The 24,532-nt window shown below is 41.9% G+C and overlaps 1 protein-coding gene across 2 annotated transcripts; it reads left to right on the forward strand.

The window, feature by feature from the left end:
- The first annotated feature begins 528 nt into the window (after window positions 1–528).
- Window positions 529–18,559, forward strand: LOC129815586 (ETS domain-containing protein Elk-4-like). 2 transcript variants are annotated; one of them, XM_055869532.1, is made up of 6 exons: window positions 530–1,080; window positions 9,501–9,715; window positions 11,072–11,785; window positions 11,943–12,191; window positions 12,832–12,957; window positions 13,906–18,559. In XM_055869532.1, exons 2-6 carry the CDS (start codon window positions 9,509–9,511, stop codon window positions 14,002–14,004), a joined length of 1,395 nt encoding a protein of 464 aa, XP_055725507.1. In that variant the 5' UTR covers window positions 530–1,080; window positions 9,501–9,508; the 3' UTR covers window positions 14,005–18,559. The 2 variants fall into 2 exon arrangements, with proteins under 2 accessions (XP_055725508.1, XP_055725507.1); XM_055869533.1 differs by lacking the exon at window positions 11,943–12,191 and having other exon boundaries at window positions 529–1,080.
- The last annotated feature ends 5,973 nt before the right edge of the window (window positions 18,560–24,532 follow it).

Consider the following 24,532-nt stretch of genomic DNA (forward strand, 5'->3'; position numbering starts at 1 on the left):
TACTTTGTTTGGGGCTTAGATCATTGTAATCATGAAAAATATCCACTGTATGGAAATAGCTGAATTTCAGTTCACCACTGCCACTGAAGCATCTGGTCAATAGAGGTATGACACTCCAATACCACACACCAGATGCCTCCACTGTACAGAAAAGGCTGTTCTTTCACAAGGATAAGGAGATCCATAGGTTTCTGAGCATGATCTATAGAGGCAACCTACAATCCATCTCGACAGTAGACACTGGTTACTCTGTCTCTGGACCTGCTTTGCCCTTTGAAAACCCTATCAAACAAATGTAAATGTTGTGCAAGGCTGCTACAGAGTGGTCAGATGGGGTATTTGTTGAGCAGGTTGGCCCGATTTTATTTTGACCCATCTCTGCTCTGAACAGTAGTGTCAAAAGCAGAATGTGACATAACGCATATTTACACCTGGGAAAAAAACATATTGGCAGACAACACATTCTAGAAGCACTAAATATGTTTCCAGTTGTTTTAGAATAGCCGTCAGCGGTGGGTGGTTGCCGCAACATTTCTCACTCCACGTCTCCTACGCACCAATGCTTCATGCGAGACGAGATTCAGAAGCATGACAATAGCGAGTTGCTTATTTCTTAGCAAACCTGCCTTTTAAATTGTAACTTGCGAAATTACATTACAGGCCTACACAATATGATTGTGGGTCGACAGCGAACTTATTTTAGCTTGCAGCATTGTTTAATATATATAATTTTTGTCAAGACAGGAAGACAAATGTAACTAGCTGAAAGTAAAATTGGTTGGCGCGACGACACTTCAAACCACAGTAGCAGTCGGCGGTGACAAAAAACAATTCGTTTATGGAACGCAAACAAAAAAAGGAAGTGATCACAGCATGGTTTTAATTTCCTGTTCTTAAATATTTGCACTGTATTTTTATCGCCATAAACGTATACGGCAATTTATAGTTTTTACTGAAATGACGTAGTTACCCATTTACTGCTCGGCTTGCTGAACATAGCAAGCTCATTTTCTGTCATGTTTTGGGACTTTTATCGACACTTCTGGACGGCTCATATTTTAAGCGAGTTATACTAGCAAGGTAAGCTACCAACGTACCGTAACTAACGCTTGCGTAGTTCGCTAGTTACAATACTGTAAACCAGCTAGCTTGGTGACAAAGGGTATGACAATAAATGCTAGCTAGCTAATTGCAAAATGGGTAAATGCATTGTTACATCCAATCTCAGCGTTAGGCTAACTGACAAGTGGTGGTTTTCGTGCAGCTAGCTAAATTAGCGTTGGTTAACTACTAACGTTAGCGAAATGGCCATGTTGTAGCCAACAGCTAGCTGTCTGAATTTCAAGATAGTTAATTTAGTAACTAACAAAAGCAATGTCAACTATCACATTAACACCGTATTTTAGTGATTTGTTATACGGTATTATATTGTTTTGGTGGACAAACTAAAACACCACTAACATATTGCAAGTGACATCTCACTCTTCTCTGTGGGTCCTAGCTGTGTTGTGAGTGCTGTGTCGTTACATAGTCGGATAAACTCTAATCATATATATATTTATATATAAATAATCTTGTCTCTTGGCGGCCTCACTGAGAGCCAGTTGGTCCCGTTTTGACCCCTTTTACACGGTCAGATTGTGAGTAGGGGATGTGTCCCAGCTGGCCTGGATGAGTCAAGGCAGATTTACTTATCTAAGCCTCTTAGACGCACAAGCATTAGGTAGGCAGTGTTCAGTACACAACCCTATCAGGCCTTCTTGCCCCATAAACCTATGCAGAGAGCAAGCAGTCAGATGTACCACATCAAACCGAGGTACAATTCGTTTTCTATTAGATACTCGGTAGATATTCCGATTTCTAATCATCAATAACTTATGCAAAGAATGCCATTATGATAATGATAGTGCATTCGGAAAGTATTCAGACCCCATGACTTATTCCACATTGTTACGTTATCCTTATTCTAAAATTGATTCCACTCAATCTACACACAATAGCCCATAATGACAAAGCAAACACAGGTTGACATTTTTGCAAAACTATTTAAAATAAACTGAAATCACATTTATATAAGTATTCAGAACCTTTACTCAGTACTTTATTGAAGCACCTTTGGCAGTGATTACAGCCTTGAGTATGATGCTACAAGCTTGGCACACCTGTCTTTGGGGAGTTTTTGCCCATTCTTCTCTCCAGCTCCTCAAGCTCTGTCAAGTTGGATGGGGAGTGTCAGTGCACAGCTATTTTCAGGTCTCTCCAGAGATGTTCTATCCAGCCTCTAGCTGGGCCACTGAAGGACTTTGAGACTCGTCCTGCATTGTGTTGGCTATATGCTTAGGGTTGTCATCTTGTTGGAAGGTGAACCTTCGACCCAGTCTGAGGTCCTGAGCGCTCTGGAGCAGGTTTTCATCAGTACTCTGTTAATCTTTCACTTGATCCTGACTAGTCTCCCAGTCACTGCTGCTGAAAAACATCCCAATAGCATGTTGCTGCCACCACGCTTCACCGTAGGGATGGTGTCATATTTCCTCCAGACTTGACGCTTGGCATTCAGGCCAAATAGTTCAATCCTGGTTTCATCAGACCAGAGAACCATGTTTCTCATGCTCAGAGTCCTTTAAGTGCCTTTTGGTAAATTCGAAGCTGGCTGTCGTGCCTTTTACTGAGGAGTGGCTTCCATCTGGCCACTACCATAATTGGTGGAGTGTGGCAGAGGTTGTTGTCCTTCTGGAAGGTTCTCCCATCGCCACAGAGTAACTCTGTCAGAGTGACCATCGGGTTATTGGTCCCCTTCCTTCTTCCCTGAATGCTCAGTTTGGTTGAGCGGGCAGCTCTAGGAAGTCTTGGTGGTTCCAAAATTCATCAATTTAAGAACGATGGGGGCATTGTGTTCTTGGGGGACCTTCAATGCTGCAGACATTTTTGGGGTACCCTTCCCCAGATCTGTCTCGACACAATCCTGTCTCAGAGCTCTATGGACAATTCCTTCGACCTCATGGCTTGTTTTTTTCTTTGACAGATACTGTCAACTGTGGGACCTTATATAGACAGGTGTGTGTGCCTTTCCAAAGCATGTCCAATCAATAGAATTTAACACAGGTGGACTCCAAGTTGTAGAAACATGTTAAAGATGATCAATGGAAACAGGATGCACCTGAGCTCAATTTCAAGTCTCATAGCAAAGGGTCTGAATAGTTATGTAAATAAGGTATTTTTGTTCTTTTTATTTTTATTTTTAATACATTTGCAAACATTTCTAGAAACCTTTTTTCACCTTGTCGTTAGGGGGTATTGTTTGTAGATTGATGGAAACATGTATATATTTAATACATTTTAGAATAAGGCTGTAACGTAACAAAATGTGGGAAAAGGGATGGGGTCCAAATGCACTGTATATTCTGAATCGGGGAAGGATGGACAAAAATACACAGCTTTTTGTATTTTATTAGAATTGTATTAGTATGTTTTCAGCTTTCAATCTTCAATAGCTCTTATACATTGTGGAATGACTATGAACATTTTCTGACTCGGGGAAGGATGGTCAAATATGCACAGTTATTTTTTTTTTTGGATTAATTTTCTTTTAGGATTTGTTTGAAAGCCCCCAATCTTCAGTAACTCTTAGACAAAGCGTGCCATGACCATTAAAGTTCTCAATCGAGGAGGATGGACAAATATAATTATTTTTGTGTTTGTTTATTTTTAGGATTTGGGTGCTTTCAATCTTCAATAGCTTTTTTTAAATTTATTTTTTTTCTCCCCTTTTCTCCCCAATTTTCGTGGTATCCAATCGCTAGTAAATACTATCTTGTCTCATCGCTACAACTCCCGTACGGGCTCGGGAGAGACGAAGGTCGAAAGCCATGCGTCCTCCGAAGCACAACCCAACCAAGCCGCACTGCTTCTTAACACAGCGCGCCTCCAACCCGGAAGCCAGCCGCACCAATGTGTCGGAGGAAACACCGTGCACCTGGCCCCCTTGGTTAGCGCGCACTGCGCCCGGCCCGCCACAGGAGTCGCTGGAGCGCGATGAGACAAGGATATCCCTACCGGCCAAACCCTCCCTAACCCGGACGACGCTAGCCCAATTGTGCGTAGCCCCACGGACCTCCCGGTCGCGGCCGGCTGCGACAGAGCCTGGGCGCGAACCCAGAGACTCTGGTGGCGCAGTTAGCACTGCGATGCAGTGCCCTAGACCACTGCGCCACCCGGGAGGCCTTTCTTCAATAGCTTTTACACAAAGCGTGCCATGACTACAGAATGAGCCCCAAAACATGCTTTATTTATTGATTTTGATTATATAACTGACATTTTTATAATACATTTGTCATGCCTACTAAATTGAATTCAAGCAATTGAACCTACGTCGGTCAATTAGTTGTTTAATAATCGAGGGCTAAAAAAAAAACTTCTGTGTAATCGCTCAGCTCTAACAGCAGCTCATCTCTGTAATGCACCACCCATATTACACTCTCCTTTCATGCAAAATTTCAGCAGGTGTAGTTCACTCCACCCAAAAATGATCTATAACAATAAACCATAAAGGCTACTTTCATGTTAAGGTAAGAAATTATCTTACCCAAGGTTGTCCTCATAGGCCAGTTGTGACACCTCCCATTGTCAGCTTGGAGAGATGCGTGTGCAGGTTGTTTTACGGACGTGACGTCACGCATTGATACTGACCCAAATATATTTGATTTCAGTATGGAGTGTGTTTTAGATATCCATTTAGAATGAATTACGTTTTTAAAAATGGTGTTATTTAAATTATATAAACTATTGAAGATTAAGAGCCACAAAAAAACTAGTGGATTTTGTCCATCCTCGCCTGATTCAGAATATATAATTTTCATAGTCATGGCATGCTTTGTATAAGAGCTATTGAAGATTGAATGCCAGAAAATACAAAAATCTAAGGCAGGCAAACATATTTCAATTGAGATTTTAAAATGGTGTCCGGCTGTCACGATCGTCTTCGTGAGAGAGAGAGGACCAAGGCGCAGCGTGTGCAAAATACATCTCTTTATTTTGGAAGAGAGAAAAACACGAAAACTAACACTATACACAAACTAACAAAACAACAAACGACCGTGAAGCTAAATAACGTAAGTGCACAGACAAGCAACAAACGTTCAACATAGACAACACCCCACAAAAGCCTACTGCCTATGACTGCCTTAAATATGGCTCCCAATCAGAGACAATGAATGACAGCTGTCTCTGATTGAGAACCAATCTAGGCAGCCATAGACATAACTAGACAACACTACTCTAACTCTGCCCCATACACATACAACACTCCTAGACATACAAAACACATACCTTCCCCATGTCACACCCTGACCTAACTAAAAAACATAAAGAAAACAAAGAATACTAAGGCCAGGGCGTGACACAGGCCCAATCTCAGTATAATATTGTTTAGGGGAAGGAGCACATATGTAGTGCTTAATAGCTTTGATGTGTATGTTGTTTATGATACATTTAGTGTAACTGTCTTGTTTAGCATTCATAATCAACCAACCAAGATCAGTTTTTAGCTTTACTAGCCTATTCACTTTTTTGTATTTTTAAAAACGAATGCTGTTCCTCAGTTTGAAAACAACCCAAGTCCTGTTTATGGTCCTATCCTTGTTGTATTTAAATATCTGAAGGGACAGGATAGGTGTGGGCTCCACCTAGCCATTTAATGGGCCTGGACTGGGGAGTAGAATCCGCCTTATTTCCTCCATACGCCAGGCTCATACAGTAGAGCTCTCCTCTGAGCCCCTCTGTGTGTGTTCTCTCACTGCCGAGTTCACAGCTGAGTTATACAGCACGAAGCTCCCTGCTCCTTTGTTGTTGTCCATGAAGTGGTGCGTGATGGAGTTATTCAGAGTTGTATGAAAGGCTGCTTTCCCGCTGCACCCCCTCTAGTTCCCCTTTAGAGAAGTCCAAACAACACCGATGTCCCCTGCAGCTTTACAATTCAGAAATATAATGTTTCTGTCTCAAAGCCTTATGAATGAATGTACAGCATTTCTAGAGAACAGGTGAAAAGGTGTTTAAAACATGTTTTCTTCATGACTGATTCAATTTAAAAACACTGTTTTTAAGGACATTCAAGATGATATGCCTGACCAAGGAGCTGGGCTGTGCAGAATCACTGATCATCAAATCACCTTGAATTCCAAACAGTAACTCGTTATTAGGTGATCAAGATTAGCAAATGCTGCAAATGACATTAACATCTGATAGCCTTGGTGCCAGACTTTTTGTTGTTGTTGCTTTTGCGTTGTTGAGTGCAGAAAAGGGCAGATACTCTAGGCTTGTTGACTGAGGCTGTAGATTCTGAATGAGGGACTATACAAGGCCATGAGTAGGAGCAGTTAACCAGTTTGATAAGGGTGATTCAAGTGTTATGGACATAACAATTGCATGCAAAATCACAACTTTAATGTCTCACAGAATGAACAAACAAAATATAGGCAAATATAGGATGTTTCATGACATAAACACACTTTTTGGGGAGATTGAACATATAAGTAAAAGTCTGAGGTGTACAGTGCATTCGGAAAATATTCAGACCCCTAGACTTTTTTCACATTTTACATTTTGTCTTCTAAAATGTATTAAATCGTGTCCCCCCCTCATCAATCTACACACAATACCCTATAATGACAAAGCAAACACTGTTTTTTAGAAATGTTGTAAATATTACATTTACAGAAATATTCAGACCCTTTACAAAGTACCTTGTGAAGCACCTTTGGCAGCGATTACAGCCTTGATTCTTCTTGGGTATGACGCTACAAGCTTTTGGAAAAACCAAATTAATATCAATTTTAGAATAAGGCTGTAACGTAACAAAATGTGGAAAAAGGGAAGGGGTCTAAATACTTTCCAAATGCACTGTATTAGAGGTCGACCGATTTAGATTTTTCAACGCCGATACCGATTAATCGGCCGTTATTTTTATTTTTTTATAAATGTATTTGTAATAATGACAATTACAACTACTGAATGAACACTTATTTTAACTTAATACATCAATAAAATCAATTTAAATAATGCAAAAACAAAGTGTTGGAGAAGAAAGTAAAAGTGCAATATGTGCCATGTAAGAAAGCTAACGTTTAAGTTCCTTGCTCAGAACATGAGAACATATGAAAGCTGGTGGTTCCTTTTAAAATTAGTCTTCAATATTCCCAGGTAAGAAATTTTAGGTTGTAGTTATTATAGGACTATTTCTGTCTATACTATTTGTATTTCATATACCTTTGACTATTGGATGTTCTTATAGGCACTTTAGTATTGCCAGTGTAACAGTATAGCTTCCATCCCTCTCCTCGCCGCTACCTGGGCTCGAGCCAGGGACAACAGCCACCCTCGAAGCAGCGTTACCCATGCAGAGCAAGGGGAACAACTACTCCAACTCTCAGAGCGAGTGACATTTGAAACGCTATTAGCGCGCACCCCGCTAACTAGCTAGCCATTTCACATCGGTTACACCAGCCTAATCTCGGGAGTTGATAGGCTTGAATTCATAAACAGCAGAGCTGTTGGCAAAACGCACGAAAGTGCTCTTTGAATGAATGCTTACGAGCCTGCTGGTGCCCACCATCGCTCGGTCAGACTGCTCTATCAAATCATAGACTTAATTATAACATAATAACACACAGAAATACGAGCCTTAGGTCATTAATATGGTCGAATACGGAAACTATCATCTCAAAAACAAAACATTTATTCTTTCAGTGAAATATGGAACCGTTTCGTATTTTATCTAACGGGTGGCATCCATCAGTCTAAATATTCCTGTTACATTGCACAACCTTCAATGTTATGTCATAATTACGTAAAATTCTGGCAAATTAGTTTGCAATGAGCCAGGCGGCCAAAACTGTTGCATATACCCTGACTGCGTGCAATGAACGCAAGAGAAGTGACATTTCACCTGGTTAATATTGCCTGCTAACCTGGATTTCTTTTAGCTAAATATGCAGGTTTAAAAATATATACTTCTGTGTATTGATTTTAAGAAAGGCATTGATGTTTATGGTTAGGTACACGTTGGCGCAACGACAGTCCTTTTTCGCGAATGCGCACTGCATCGATTATATGCAACGCAGGACACGCTACATAAACTAGTATTATCATCAACCATGTGTAGTTATAACTAGTGATTATGATTGATTGGTTGTTTTTTATAAGATACGTTTAATGCTAGCTAGCAACTTACCTTGGCTTCTTACTGCATTTGCGTAACAGGCGGGCTCCTCGTGAGGCAGGTGGTTAGAGCGTTGGACTAGTAACCGAAAAGTTGCTAGATTGAATCCCCGAGCTGACAAGGTAAAAATGGGTCGTTCTGGCCCTGAACAAGGCAGCTAACCCACTGTTCCTAGGCCGTCATTGTAAATAAGAATTTGTTCTTAACTGACTTGCCTAGTTAAATAAAGGTTACATAAAAAAGTGTATACAAGACCAGGTACCACACCCTAAAATGTATTTTTCTCCCTCACTATTCATAAATATCAGCCCCTACCAGTTGAATGTAGACACAAAAATATCATATTTTGGGGTAATTACAATTTTTCTGAAACATTGTAACAAAATATGCAAGTGAGACCATATGCATGTGCCTATGCTGCCAATCTACTTTTCTGGACACTGGATGAAGTCAGTATATTTTGGAGGGCTTTCATTTGAAACTATTCACATATTATCTAAAAACCAGTACTGCCATATATGAGAAATGCATTTCAGCATATATTTTCCAAGATATTCTTAGCTTGAACCCAATTTTCAAGATATCAACAATTGCTTCAGTAAAAGTCTACGGGATACATCTCGGAACAAGCATATAAAATCTGGTGAATGTACAAGTCTGTGAAGCTACGATTTGATAAATCAATATCCATCACATTCACAACTTATCAATGTTATGGATTTCATCATGCTGAAAAAGGGTATTGACAATGAAAAGAAAGGACCCATTTGTTGACCATATAAAATCTTAATGAAAGTTAGCTTTACAGAGAAAGTTTAAATAATCTGATGTAAGGTGTATGTTTTACAAAACTGTCCCAGTCACTCCCCCTATATTTACAAGACTGTAGAACATGCAAACAAAACTCTAGACACTCAATTTGCTCTGTATTGCTTCATTAACATCTCATCTTCCTCATTAACACTGGGGGACAGGTGTGAGTGGAAAAACAAGCTCTGTGAGCCCTTTCTAATTGCAATGAAATATGAATGACTAAAAGCCTTATTTGAGAGTTGACCTCCTACACTGTAATATAAAGAAATCATGCAATTCCTGCTTTAATTGGTCAAATAAAGCCTGAACTCCAACATATAAACATGAATGATAATTTGGAATGTGGTTTCATTTGGAAATGTAACTTTATTTTTACATGCTCAGGTTGACTTTACCATGGAATCACCAATAACTGCCTTTTGGTGACACTGCATGTCTGGTCTGTCATCTTCATCCCCTTTCTCTCTCTCTGTAGCGGGTAGCATGGACAGCTCCGTGACCCTGTGGCAGTTCCTTCTCCAGCTCCTATTGGACCCCACCAATGATCAGCTGATCTGCTGGACCAATGAGGAGGGCGAGTTCAAGCTGCTGCAGGCAGAGGAGGTGGCCAAGCTGTGGGGCACCCGGAAGAACAAACCCAGTATGAACTACGACAAGCTCAGCAGAGCCCTAAGATACTACTACGACAAGGTACACACACACACGCACGCATGCATAGACCCCTATAAGATCTATACTTTTTTTTTTCTAATTCCATTTAGTTTTTTCACAAATTCTGTTTTCTCCTTTTTTGTTTTTCAAGGTTTCTGATTTGTCCAACATGTTTTCAGGTTTTTGCTCTCAAGATCACAGTTTTTAGTAGAAACATTTCAATTGGATGTTCTAAGTCCACAACAATGCTTTAACCACATCAGCAGACCACTTTTGAGGTCTGGGAAAAATCTAAGATTCAAGTGCACACCAGCAAGTGCACACAGTGTCCTTGGCTCACTTGGTAGAGCATGGTGCTTGCAACGCCAGGGTTGTGAGTTTGATTCCCATGGAGGACCAGTATGAAAATGTATGAACCCACTACTGTAAGTTGCTCTGGATAAGTGTCTGCTAAATGACAAAAAATGTAAGAGCCTTGTTTGGTTAGCACTGTTTTATGTAGTGCAAATTTATGTGATTGCATTGCATTTGCTAAACAAATACCCTCTGGAATGATGAAAATAATCCTGATATCATTCTACCAGGTAGGCATAGGCTACTTTGTAGTTAACATTTAATTGCGAAGGTTTTTTGAAAAGTCTTCCCATCTACCAGAATACACAAACGAGCACACAGATGGGATTCACACATTGTTGCCTCTTCAGAAAGTTGAAGGAAAATAAGAATCACTGATGCATTTTGTTCATGTCCTATGATAATCTTGGGCAAGTTAATACATTTTCAAATAAGTACATTTTTTATCTTGTTGAATCCTGTTTTAATGTCTAGATTACGTGATCTCGTCCGCGTTCTCCACATCACAGATTTTAGAGGGCCCCCCCCCCCCACACACACAGACACACAGCATGAATTACAACAAACTCAGCAGAATACTGAGATACTATGACAAGGTACATACACTCGAACTTACACTCCCACACAATGCATTAACTTTGACAAGGGGCCCTTTGATGAGACCTGTTGAAAATGAGTGCAGGGTTTAGTTTAATGCTGGGCTGGGTAGAGCTATGGGCAGGGAAGTTTCTGTTTTGCCATCCTGTGATGTCACCACACCACCCAGAGTACTGCTGGGTTCATATGTCGCTGTGTGTCTCGTCCACTCTGCCTTGTGTTTGGCCTAAAGACAGCCTGCCTGTCAGTGGGTGGGGTGGTGAGCTGTATTTAGCTTGGTACAGACAGGAAGAATGGAACAGTCCCACACAGTGGTTACTCTGTCGGTTGTTTTTGGAAGAGAGAGAGGGGGAGGGGAGGAAAGGGAGTGTAGAGTGTCTGTCTTCTGTGCCTATTTTTCCACATAGCGTAACATTTCTCGCTCTCCCCTACTCTCTCTTCTAGAACATCATTAAGAAGGTGAACGGGCAGAAGTTTGTGTACCGTTTCGTCTCCTACCCAGACATCCTAAAAGGGGATGCCTCTGCTAGGCCGGAAGGGGAGGGGGGTGCAGGGGGTAGCCTGCCCCTGTCCGAGAGGGGCGACAACAACTCCCGAGATGGTGAAGGTGGGGACAGGGGTGGAGGAATGACAGCGACACAGGGGTCCAGTACTAAGCCATCCAACCGTAATGACTACATCCACTCTGGCCTGTACACCTCCTTCACCCTCACCTCGCTGCAAAATGGACGCCAGCTCTTCAAGTCCATTAAGATGGAGAACCCTGCAGACAAGATGGCCGACAGGAAGTCCAATACCCAGGCTCAAGACCCGCCCTCTCAGAAGCCAATGCTGTCGCCGTCAGTTATCAAGTTCGGGACCACCCCTCCCAAGAGAAGCCCTCCGATTACAATAGAAACACCTAATCCGCCATTGTGCCCTCCCGTGGGCGATGTCGTGATGACACACTCTGTCCTCCTGCCTCAGGCTGTGTGTGCTATTGAGCAAGCCAAGCCCATGGAATCCTCGAGTCTTCGAATCCTGAATAGTTTCAGCCTATCAGAGTTTCCCATTCGGAGCCCCTCCCCCATCACGGTGCCTGACTCCACCCAGGAGCTGGTGATTGACAGCGACATCGAGTCCATCTCCTCCCAGCCCACAGAGACGCAGATACAGGGGGTAAGGAAAACACACATGCACACAAAACCTACTGCGACATGGAGACCATCTCCGTCCAGTCCACAGAGTCGCAGATTACTAAACATGAAGATGGATTTAGCATTCATGTTTTTGCTTTCTGTGATTCAACTGCTTCCCCCCCGCCCCCATCTCTCAGGTGCAGAGTTTTGGCCAAGTGTCAGGTGGTGAGGTGTGTGTAGAGAACAGGGACAAGGGGGGGAATAGGGAGATGAGTATATCTCCGTTGTGTGTGAGTGGCCATATCACAGGGGGCAAGGCCCGCAAGCCTCCTAAAGTCCTGGAGCTGTCCACTCCTACACTGGTGGTCACCACCTCTGACCTCTCACCTATGAACCTCTACAGCCCCTCCCTTCCCACCGCCTCTCTCACACCTGCATTGCTACAGGTGAGACACACGCACACACATTCATTTTTACGCAATCTTATACACTCCACACTCACTCAGAATTATTGTTTGAGATGTGTTCTTGATTAGGAGAAGACATATTACAATTAGGGACAAGGCTAAGTGAAATGTCAACACATTTCATTGCTAGTTTTCCCCCAGCAGATGGCAGCAATTTTGTAGTTTTATCTTCTACCAGTCTGAACAGAGGTACCATGACAATGAGATGTTGACCGTTTGACCACATGACAATGTGTTCCTGTTGTGATCATAAGATTAGATCAGCAGGACCTGACAATGGTCTCATTATTCTCTCAGATTCTACCTCTATGGTTTAACGTATATGTTAATGTGGTCATGAGACAGCGCTGTTTGAACCAGCCCCAGGCCAGCTTCTCCTCTGGGTTGACTTTTCCTTGGGCTGCTGGGAAACCCTCAAAGCCTCCATTATGATACAGAAGAGCACATCTTTTCTCTTCTGGTCTTTATCAAGTCTGCACGACTACTTGCACTTAAAGCTGGAATTCTAGTTTTGAGAACAATTTTGTGCCATCATTTGAGATATTCCCAAATGACTACTTATGTGTCCAAATCTATTGCTGACTAGCACCTTGTGTGTTTTGTGTGTGTGTATTTACAGACACCCACTCTGTTGCTGACCCCCAGTCCCCTTTTGTCTAACATCCACTTCTGGAGCACGCTCAGCCCGGTGGCTCCCCTCAGCCCTGCCACCCGGCGCCAGCAGGGCGCACACACCCTGTTCCAGGTCAGAACACACCCCCACTCTCATTACTCTATCCTCACTCATCCCTCTCTCAGGGAACCCTCCAATCTCCACTGTACTTCAGTCTTTCTCTTATCCCTCTTTCTGTCCTTGTCCTCTCTGTCAGTTCGATATGCATACTAGTGTGCTTTGAGCATGGAACGGTAATCAGAGTCCAAATCAAAGTATATTAAATGGAACATGGATGGTTGTTCGCAGATGCATACTTCGTTTGTACAAATTTCTCAGTATTAATCGATTCAAGCTTCAATTGAAATATTCCCAGGATTGTTGGTGTAATATGACGAGCCAAGTAAAAAAACGACTCAATATTTCTTGAAAACAATGGCTGCTGGTTTTGAGCTGAAGTGAGAAAATTACCTCAGACTGGAATGAAAAGTTGCCCAATCACATCTCGTGTTGCCTTGATATGTTAAAAATAAATACGTACTGTGTTAATTATGAAATGTTTAACTGCCTAGAATAGCCACTGTAGTGTGCGTAGACCGCAGGCTAACTGATAAAGAATTGGTAGCTAACGTTGGCCATCTACATTACATTAGTTTTAGGTTGTTTTTTTACATGTAAAACTAGCTGACTGGCTAGATTTAATACTTTCCACATATAGGTGGCTGATAATTATGAAGTTACATGCTTGCATTTACTTTGTAGTTGCTTTGTCTGTATTGGTCAAAGGTAATGCAGTAGCAGGGGAGGGCTTCTCAAAATGTAATTTTTTATGCATTCTCCACACTCTAGCGTCCTCGGAGAACGAACTCTGAGCATGAGTGTGGAGCACGGTAGTATGCATATTGAGAAACACCCTGTGTTTCTACTTCTTACTGTGTCGTCTGTTTCTGTCCTCTATTCTATGGACCCAAATTCTGCTCTTTATGACCGATTTGAAGCAGTTCTGTGTTCTCATGTGTTCTCTTATGTGTTCTCTTCCAGTTCCCCTCGGTGCTCACCCCTCATTTCCATATCCCCACACACAGCCTGGATGGGACCAACACCCCTGGACCCCTCACCCCAGACCCTCATAAGACATAAGAGACCTTATCCTTGGAACCTGTGGAGCACCCAGACACTGAGGCCCTACTTCAGCTCCCCCACACACCCCAAACAGACACAAGACACGGTGGTTCACAACTCCCCTAAAGAGGGCTTAGCCAGACTTTTTAGGAATTGCCATAGTAACAGGTGCTGCAAAGTTCACGGATTGGATGCTGAGCAGTCACAAATGTGCATCTGTACCTGGAACAGGCAATTGTGTCTCCGTTCTTGAGACCAATGGTATTACAGAATTTTTTTTTTTTATGTGAACCTTATTCTGTTTGATACTGTGTTGTCAATTCCAACTTAGTTTTTAGATGTTTTCATGGGTAATGTTCCTGCTATTTGTTGTATGTTTTAAACCAGGGGTCTCCAACAGGTCAATCACGAGATACCAGTAACTCTCAGACCACCTATGAGTAGCTCGCCAAACAATTCTGAAAGTACATGCAATTTTCACGTGTTTCACTGCAAACTGTCATCAACAAATCTCACAAGTATTGGACACTGCAAGCTCCCAGCTACTATCTAACCAACGCAACATTGACATTATCCCACCCCTGGTTGGCCACTATTGGCTTAAAAAGCCAAACCTAACACAATATCTGCCAATGAATTTCCAGCAATATTGCCCCTTTCTGTCTGTGTAGTGCGGGCGTTTGTCTTGCTCTGTGTGTAGCCACTAGTGACGGGTCATTCGCGCACCCATCACTTCATTTGGCTCCCTGATTTGGATACTTTTACTATTGCTTTTGAGTTCCAGACATCGATTATCTGAAGATAAATTATAAAAACATTCTATGAAGATGGTAATTCCTCAGTGCAGGAACAATATAAGTGCGGAGAGAGCGTCATTAAGGCCATCTAATAATTTTGTCACAATCTGACATAATGATAGGCAACGTTTTAGGATTTAAATTAGAGATTGACTTTTCTTTCATGGTTTTAAGTCAATTTCTAAGCATTACAGAGCAAAGAGCCGTTTGGGAGCCAAATTAACGGCTATTTCAGGGGAACGGCGCCAAATGATCTGGCTCACAGAAAAGACTCGGAATGACTAGTAGGCAGTTCATGTGATAACCGTCTTGTGGGTTGACAGAAATACTTTCCCCAAAACCTTCTCAATTAAATGCTAACTGCAAAATGGGCTTACCTGGCAGGAGTATATCATAAATAAGTAAGTAATTTGTATCGATTATTTATTATTTGCAAACTGCGTGAAACGAGCAGCAGCACTACAGAACCATCGCTAGACCGGTACATTAGACGGCACACTAGATGCGCAATTAAATATAAAAAAATAGGAATTTCACTCAAATCTAAATGTTTGTTCTTTTTAAGCATTGACATTGATTCAGAACATCCAGTTTGGTTGTTTCTCTGTGAACAATAGTAATTTTTGAGAGTGACAAATTAAAAAATCTAAAACCAGGAAAAATAAAACGGAGAAAACAGAATTTGGGAAAATATTAAACCAATTAATTTTTTTATTTTTATAGGGCCCTCCTTAGTTTTTATTAACCATTATTTTACCAGGTATATTGACAGAAAACAGTGCACTACTTTCTCTTGTACACTAAGGATCTGTAGAGGAGAGAAGAATAATGTATATATTTGAAAGCTAGAAAATAATTTGTAGCTCGTGACATGTTTCATTTGTTAAACGTTGGAGACCACCTCAGATGGGAAATGCTTCAACTGGCTTCTCTGCTTGCCAACACCAACTCTACCCTGACCATAACCCTCATCTGAAACTTTACCCTCACATCAATCCCAAACCTCAATCCCCTCTTCTACATGCTATTATATATGAAGCAGTGTGAGGTCTGTCAGAAACATGCCCCTGCTCTCGGAAGTGTGTAACTGTTGCCATAACAGATGAAGTCCTTACTGTAACGCCCTCACTTAGACTAGTAGGGAGGCCACATCAGAACAAAACCAAAACACCTCGCACCCACCATTTATACCAGAGACAAATGGGCATATGTGTTGGTAATGCTTGAATTTGTGTGAAAAAGCCCCTATACCTCGGTACATTTATGAGAAGCCATAACCATTACCTTTGTCCCAACCTTAAACCTAGCCTTAACCATATTCCTAACCTACAAAGGAAATCTAAACCAACCTGTGGCCTCAGGTAGTACAATGGACCATTATTATCACTTCCTTTGACAAATAGCCACTAACCTTGTGGAGATTGAGCAAATAATGATCCTCACCCTAAACTAACCCTAAGGCTATGCACTTCTGTTAATATAAAGCCATAAGAAAAACATTAAATGTGTGAAGCAAAATCACATCTTGATTCCGAATATAGAATTGATAAGTGAGGAGTACTTTCGCTGGCGCTAGTGTTGGATGGCATATTGTCACTCTAACCTGCAGCATTGCTCCATAAGACTTAGCCATTCTAATGTGGTGCCTTAACCCCCAAGCCCAAGCCAGACATGAAGAGGAGGAACAACCATCCCTCCTCTCCACCCTATCCTACTCCCTCTGCCCTGGTCTTCGGTGCCTATACGCTCTCCCTGGGAGCAAACCTCAGCTTCTACAGAGCACTAACAGTATTTGGTTTATAACGTGAATTGATAAAGTAATAGACTACATAATGTAAGTATTATAGATTTCTACCGGTCCTTTACTCGTCTGTAAAGTCGGCTCTCCTATGTGTTTCCTCTCCCAGGTGTGGGTAAAATGACCCTTGTGTGTAAAACGACCCTTGCCATGACATGGCCAGTGAATAGCCTGGGTGGTGCCAGTCTGTTTCTGTGTTGCGAACATGTCACCCTGTCAAGACTGTTTAGAAAGGGCAATTATGTGGCACGGATGAAGGCAGAAGCAGTCTACTGTCAGACACGGGGTGTTCACAAAGCCTGTCACAATAGCGTTTTTTTTTCACGTATTCTCATGATGTTGTAATGTGACATAACATTTACATTTTGGTTTGTATGATCCATGTTTTAGAACAGGTTTGCATAGGTATTATGATTTGAATGACAGTCATTTTAAGTATGGAATATCGTCACCCACATTTGCAAGTCCTGTGAATGAGGAACATGAGCTTTTAATGTACCACAAATCATTTCTAGGGAGATTCTGCTAAACTCGATTTTGCACGAGTTAAAACATGTACAGTACACATGTATATGATTTATCAGTACACCTTCAAACCTGTCTTAATCCCTCTCTTCTTTCCCTCTCTTTGTGTCTGTTATCTGCTTATGAGGTGTCAGATACAATCATATGACAGAGAAAATAGTGATGTGAACTTCAGCTGACATGTATTTTCAATGAATTCCGTTTACCCCTCCCCTATCACCCTAACAATCTGAATTGTAATCTGTGGTTTTGTTACATGACCAGATGCGAGGCTCCATGCTGTTCTATAGTCTGTTTTTTAATGGTGATGTCTTTGGTTTTTACACGGTTTTCTATACTCATTGTTGGACTAATGGCATTGACTATTTGAGCATCGAAGCCTTAAGGAGTGAAACTTAAATCCATGTCTTTGTTAAGTATTTTGATATTGTTAATATTGTCTGTGTAGGTGTGTGTCTTAATGTTGGCATTTAGAACAATGGGGTGCCTGTATGAGATTTTACAGCATCGCTTTTCTGTTTCAAATTAGACTTTTTCCCCAGTGTTCTTTCAAAAAGCTATATTGATCTAATTATAGCTCTAAATGAATATTGTGTACATTTCTATTTCCCAATCAACAGCACAACTATGCACAAAGTACTTTATAATGCAAATCTAAGGATTAAATCTTAAATGTTTATATTCTAAGGAAGTGTGTCTAAGAGGCATGACTTTAAATGAAGCAGAGTCCCTATGTTTAGTTTGGCCTTATAACAGATGTGTATTTCCTCTAAACTAAAGAGTTAGATTTATTAACTTGATACAGTAGTCAGAAACAGAGTTCTATATACATAACTATAGTTCTGATAAAGACAACCTCTGAATACGTAGCCATATTAAGGATTTTGATTCATGTTTCATTCATTAGACCCTGTTGCACAAAACATTACACCTAGTGCATATTTCAGAAAAAGTAGTATTTTACATTAAACCCCCTAGAGTCGTTTGATGCACCTGTTCATCAATCTAAGTTACATGACAAAAAAATCCCCATCAAAATCTGTCAAGCTAGAGAGAGATGTTTTTTGTTGTTGCATTGGACACGTCTCAATCCACCGCATCCGCCAGTGTGACACATCCACATCTGAGGTGAAAGGTGGCAGAGCTAGACTGGTTTTTGTCAGACGATGAGACATCCTGAAAATCGGTCTTCTCACATAAACGTCTAGTGTCTGAAGGGTTTGACCTACACTGTGGAAAGGGAAGATTCTCACGAACATGATGGTGTTCTCCGTTTTGCTCTAGGACCCCCACAAGTGTCACGGGACTCGTCTGAAGGTAACCCGTACCTGTAAAAAAATAAATAATGTATGAAGGTAGTTTTGTGCCTACCCCAAAAAAGGGGGTAAAAAAGAAAACATTTATTTCCTGAGTAATAAAAATATTTCCTAGATTTAAGACGGGACACTTCAAAGCCTTGTTTCTTATAATGTATTTTTTCACTGTCCCTTTTACCATTTATGAATGTGTTATTCAATGCGTTTCTATGGGCTTTTGTAGTAATGGCCGAAATCAATATTTTATCATAATTTTAAAAATATTTTTTTGATACCTTAAGGTGTCCTGAAATTAAAAATCTAATAGGAAAATGATCCATAGTATGACCATTTTAAAACAATGCCATATGTCAGCTTAGCACCCCCCTCCAACGCCTTTGACTCTAAGAATTAAACCAAGTTTTAACTTGAATCACAATTCAATTATAAAACCGGTGCTTTTGCAGTTTAAAATCATTGTCTATTGGCTCACCCATAACATATTTTAAAAAATCCTCATCAAAATCTGTCAGTTTAAGCTAAAGATATATTTTTTTGTTGCATGGGCTGCGTCTCAATCCACCTCCTCCGCCTATGTCGGGCTCCCACATCTGCGGTGGAAGGTGTTTGTCAGACGAAAACGTATGTTGTGTCTGAACAGTTTGGCCTACACACTGTTGACAACTCTATGGAAAGGGGAGACTCACGAATACGATTGTGTTCTGCTCTAGGACCCCCAAGAGTGTCATGAGAATCTAGAATCTGAAGGCAACCCATACAAACAAATGGAAGTATGGAGGTATTGTGCCAACAAAGTAAGGGGTTAAATGTGTGTAAAAATATATATATTTCCTGACCTTTCTTATATCTCCTAGATTTAGGACAGACACGTCAAAACCTTATGACTTATGATCCCAAAAAATGTTTAGTCTTTTTTTGTCATTGCGTATGGGAAATGAAAAAAATTAGAGGGAGAGAAAAAGTAGTAGAGAAATATGTTCTAACCAATACTGCGCTCATTACGTATGCACACACACACAGCATCCTCCCCGATCCTAAAGGAGAAGCACCTGCAGGGATACAGACAGGAAACAGTATTATTGTCCCCCATGATGAAATCGGGGAAGGGACTGTGGATTGGTCTCCGTCTGTCCATCCGTACCGCCTTGGGGGGTGACATGTTTAATGTTGCCTTGTCAAATACAAAAATTAGGCTATCAACCAAATGTACCATTTTCTTGTGCTTGTGGGTTGACTGAATTAAAATGCATAACTGTACAGGAAGAATCATCAAGGGGTGAAAAAACCCTAACCTACATATTACATAACTCCCACACTGCTGCCCACAAACAGGTTGGGGAGGTTTACTTAAGTTGGGTTTTACACTGAATCGTTTGAGTCAAAAAGACCAGTGGTTATACTTCCCAGACAGGTTTAATGGCCTCTGCAACAAAAACTATTAAAACCAGTTAGTCTAATTCTTTTGGTGGGAGGTAACAGAGCTAGCTATGGGAGCCCTGCCCCAGAAACAATAGTGATTGGGGCAGGGAGGGCAACTACCCAGCAGCAGGACCGCTACCTCCGCCTTTGTGCAAGGAGGAGCACTGCCAGAGCCCTGCAAAATGACCTCCAGCAGGCCACAAATGTGCATGTGTCTGCTCAAACGGTCAGAAACAGACTCCATGAGGGTGGTATGAGGGCCCGACGTCCACAGGTGGGGGTTGTGCTTACAGCCCAACACCGTGCAGGACGTTTGGCATTTGCCAGAGAACACCAAGATTGGCAAATCACTGGCGCCCTGTGCTCTTCACAGATGAAAGCAGGTTCACACTGAGCACATGTGACAGACGTGACAGAGTCTGGAGACGCCATGGAGAACGTTCTGCTGCTTGCAACATCCTCCAGCATGACCGGTTTGGCGGTGGGTCAGTCGTGGGGTGGGGTGGCATTTCTTTGTGGGGCCGCACAGCCCTCCATATGTTCGCCAGAGGTAGCCTGACTGACATTAGGTACCGAGATGAGATCCTCAGAGCCCTTGTGAGACCATATGCTGACACATGCACATTTGTGGAATGCTGGAGGTCATTTTGGAGGGCTCTGGCAGTGCTCCTCCTTGCACAAAGGCGGAGGTAGCGGTCCTGCTGCTGGGTTGTTACCCTCCTACGGCCTCCTCCACGTCTCCTGATGTACTGGCCTGTCTCCTGGTAGCGCCTCTATGCTCTGGACACTACGCTGACAGACACAGCAAACCTTGCCACAGCTCGCATTGATGTGCCATCCAGGATGAGCTGCACTACCTGAGCCACTTGTGTGGGTTGTAGACTCCGTCTCATGCTACCACTAGAGTGAGAGCACCGCTAGCATTCAAAAGTGACCAAAACATCAGCCAGGAAGCATAGGAACTGAGAAGTGGTCTGTGGTCACCACCTGCGGAATCACTCCTTTATTGGGGGTGTCTTGCTAATTGCCTATAATTTCCACCTTTTGTCTATTCCATTTGCACATCAGCATGTGAAATTTATTGTCAATCAGTGTTGCTTCCTAAGTGGACAGTTTGATTTCACAGAAGTGTGATTGACTTGGAGTTACATTGTGTTGTTTAAGTGTTCCCTTTATTTTTTTGAGCAGTGTATATACTGAACAAAAATATAAACTCAACATGCAACAATTTCAACGATTTTACTGAGTTACAGTTCATATAAAGAAATCAGTCAATTTAATCAAATTAATTAGTCCCTAATCTAAGGATTTCACGTGACTGGGCAGGGGCGCAGCCATGGGTGGGCCTTGGAAGGGCATAGGCCACAACAGAGCTTTAATACAGACAGAAATACTCCTCAGGTACATTGGCTGTCCATGTGGCTGGTCTCAGACAGGCAGGCGCGAGGTCAAGGGCAGGCAGAGTGGTCAGGCAGGCGGACTCAGTCAGGACAGGCAAGAGTCAAAACCAGAAGGATGAGAAAAAGACTGGGAAAAACAGGAGCTGAGAGAACTGCTGGTTGACTTGGCAACATGATGCAGCCACCACAATGCTTGAAAATAGGAAGAGTGGTACTCAGTAATGTGTTGTATTGGATTTGCCCTTTGCATTCAAGACAAAGTGAAATGCTTTGGCACGTTTTTTGCAGTATTACTTTAGTGTCTTGTAGCAAACAGGATGCATGTTTTGGAATATTTTTATTCTGCACAGGCTTCCTTCTTTTCACTCCGTCAAATAGGCTAGTATTGTGGAGTAACTACAATGTTGTTGATCCTTCCTCAGTTTTCTCCTATCACAGCCATTAAACTCGGTGACTGGTTTAAAGTCACCATTGGCCCCATGGTGAAATCCCTTAGCTGTTTCCTTTCTCTCCGGCAACTGAGTTAGTATTTTATTTTTTATTTAACCTTTATTTAACTAGGCAAGTCAGTTAAGAACAAATTCTTATTTACAATGATGGTCTACCGGGGAACAGGGGGTTAACTGCCTTGTTCAAGGGCAGAACGACAAATTTTTACCTTGTCAGCCCAACGCTCTAACCCCAAGGCTACCTGCCGCCCCATAGGCTACCTGCCGCACCCTAGTAAGGACACCTGTATCTTTGTAGTGACTGGGTGTATTGATACACCATCCAAGGTATAATTTATAACTTCACCATGCTCAAAGGGTTATTCAATGTCTGCATTTTTTCCCATCTACCAATAGGTGCCCTTCTTTGCGAAGCACTGGAAAACCCCCCTGGTCTTTGTGGTTGAATCTGTGTTTGAAATTCACTGCTTGACTGAGGGACCTTACAGATAATTGTAAGTGTGAGGTAAAGAGATGAGGTAGTCATTCAAAAGTCATGTTAAACACTATTATTGCACACAGAGTGAGTCCATGCAACTTATAGAGTATCACAGTATGAGTCATAACCATAACCTAGTGGTCAAACAGGAAAATGGTTCCAATCGTTTTTCCTTAGCTGTTTCCTTTCTCTCCGGCAACTGAGTTAGTATTTTATTTTTTATTTAACCTTTATTTAACTAGGCAAGTCAGTTAAGAACAAATTCTTATTTACAATGATGGTCTACCGGGGAACAGGGGGTTAACTGCCTTGTTCAAGGGCAGAACGACAAATTTTTACCTTGTCAGCCCAACGCTCTAACCCCAAGGCTACCTGCCGCCCCATAGGCTACCTGCCGCCCCCTAGTAAGGACACCTGTATCTTTGTAGTGACTGGGTGTATTGATACACCATCCAAGGTATAATTTATAACTTCACCATGCTCAAAGGGTTATTCAATGTCTGCATTTTTTCCCATCTACCAATAGGTGCCCTTCTTTGCGAAGCACTGGAAAACCCCCCTGGTCTTTGTGGTTGAATCTGTGTTGGAAATTCACTGCTTGACTGAGGGACCTTACAGATAATTGTAAGTGTGAGGTAAAGGGATGAGGTAGTCATTCAAAAGTCATGTTAAACACTATTATTGCACACAGAGTGAGTCCATGCAACTTATAGAGTATCACAGTATGAGTCGTAACCATAACCTAGCGGTCAAACAGGAAAATGGTTCCAATCGTTTTTCCACCTTAAATTTTTCTCATAGGGCATTTTAGAAACACTTAAAGGGCTGTGTTTCATGTTTCGTGGCGTGACATTTGGACTACCATGTAAATCTCTCTAGGACAAGGTGGCTTTTATTAATATATTTGCCTGTATTTACACCCCCCCCCCCCAAAAAAAATGAAATGCTAATTAGCTGCTAATGTGGCTATCATAAAGAACTAAATGCCATGATGATCTGGATGAGACTGCCGAATCGGGGAAAAGGTAAGAATCTCTGGATCTAATCTATCTAATGTTAGTTAAATGTAGTAATTAATACATTGCATACATTTCTTTAAATGAACAATTCTGTGAACTGTCTTGTGCAAGTTTTAAATTGACACAATACCTGTTAGCAAAGATGTCAACTAGAGATGACATGTAGGAGCTTGCAGGGACATACAGCCTTATTCTAAAATTGATTGAATTGTTGTTTTTAGTCATCTACAAACAATACCCAACAACGACAAAGTAAAAACAGGTTTTAAGAAATGTTTGCAAGTTTATTAAAATAAAAACAGAAATGTCACATTTACATAACTATTCACACCCTTTACTCAGTCCTTAGTTGAAGCACCTTTGGCAGCAATTACATCCTGGAGTCGTCTTGCGTATGACGCTACAAGCTTGGCACACCTGTATCCTGTATTTGGGGAGTTTCTCACATTATTCTCTGCAGATCCTCTCAAGCTTTGTCAGGTTGGATGGGGAGCGTTGCTGCACAGCTATATTCAGGTTTCTCCAAAGCTGTTAGATAGGGTTCAAGTCTGGGCTCTGGCTGGGCCACTCAAGAACATTCAGCCACTCCTGCTTTGTCTTGGCTGTGTGCTGTGTGCTTAGGTTTGTTGTCCTGTTGGAAAGTGAACCGTCGCCCCAATCAGAGGTCCTGAGCACTCTGGAGCAGGTTTTCATCAAGGATCTCTTTGCTCTGTTCATCTTTGCCTCGATCCTGACTAGTCTCCCAGTCCCTGCCTCAGCATGATGCTGCCATCACCATAGTTTACCGTAGGGATGGTGCCAGGTTTCCTCCAGACATGACACTTGGCATTCAGGCCAAAGAGTTCAATCTTGGTTTCATCAGACAAGAGAATCTTGTTTCACACGGTCTGAGAATCTTTAGGTGCCTTTTGGCTAAATCCAAGCTAGTTGTCATGTGCCTTTTACTGACGAATATCTACCGTCTGGCCACTCTACCATAAAGGCCTGATTGGTGGAGTGCTACAGAGATGCTTGTCCTTCTGAAAAGTTCTCCCATCTCTACAGAGGAAATCTAGAGCTCTGTCAGAGTGACCATTGGGTTCTTGGTCACCTCCCTGACCAAGGCCCTTCTCCCCCGATTGCTCAGTTTGGCCGGGCGGCCAGCTCTAGGAAGAGTTTTGGTAGTTCCAAACTTCTTCCATTTAAGAATGATGGAGGCCACTGTGTTCTTGGGGACCTTCAATGCTGCAGACATTTTTTGGTACCCTCACCCAGATCTGTGCCTCGACACAATCCTGTCTCGGAGCTCTACAGACAATTCCTTCGACCTCATGGCTTGGTTTTTACTCTGACATGCACTGTCAAC

Source organism: Salvelinus fontinalis, chromosome 18 (genome assembly GCF_029448725.1).
Source record: "Salvelinus fontinalis isolate EN_2023a chromosome 18, ASM2944872v1, whole genome shotgun sequence".
NCBI lineage: Eukaryota > Metazoa > Chordata > Actinopteri > Salmoniformes > Salmonidae > Salvelinus > Salvelinus fontinalis.

Bases quoted from the DNA above. Each gene is read 5' to 3' on its own strand.
- LOC129815586 (XM_055869532.1), top strand. From the start codon at position 9,509: ATGGACAGCTCCGTGACCCTGTGGCAGTTCCTTCTCCAGCTCCTATTG. The intron at 11,786-11,942 runs GTAAGGAAAACA...CCCATCTCTCAG, and splicing joins CAGAGACGCAGATACAGGGG to GTGCAGAGTTTTGGCCAAGT. The intron at 12,958-13,905 runs GTCAGAACACAC...GTTCTCTTCCAG, and splicing joins GCGCACACACCCTGTTCCAG to TTCCCCTCGGTGCTCACCCC.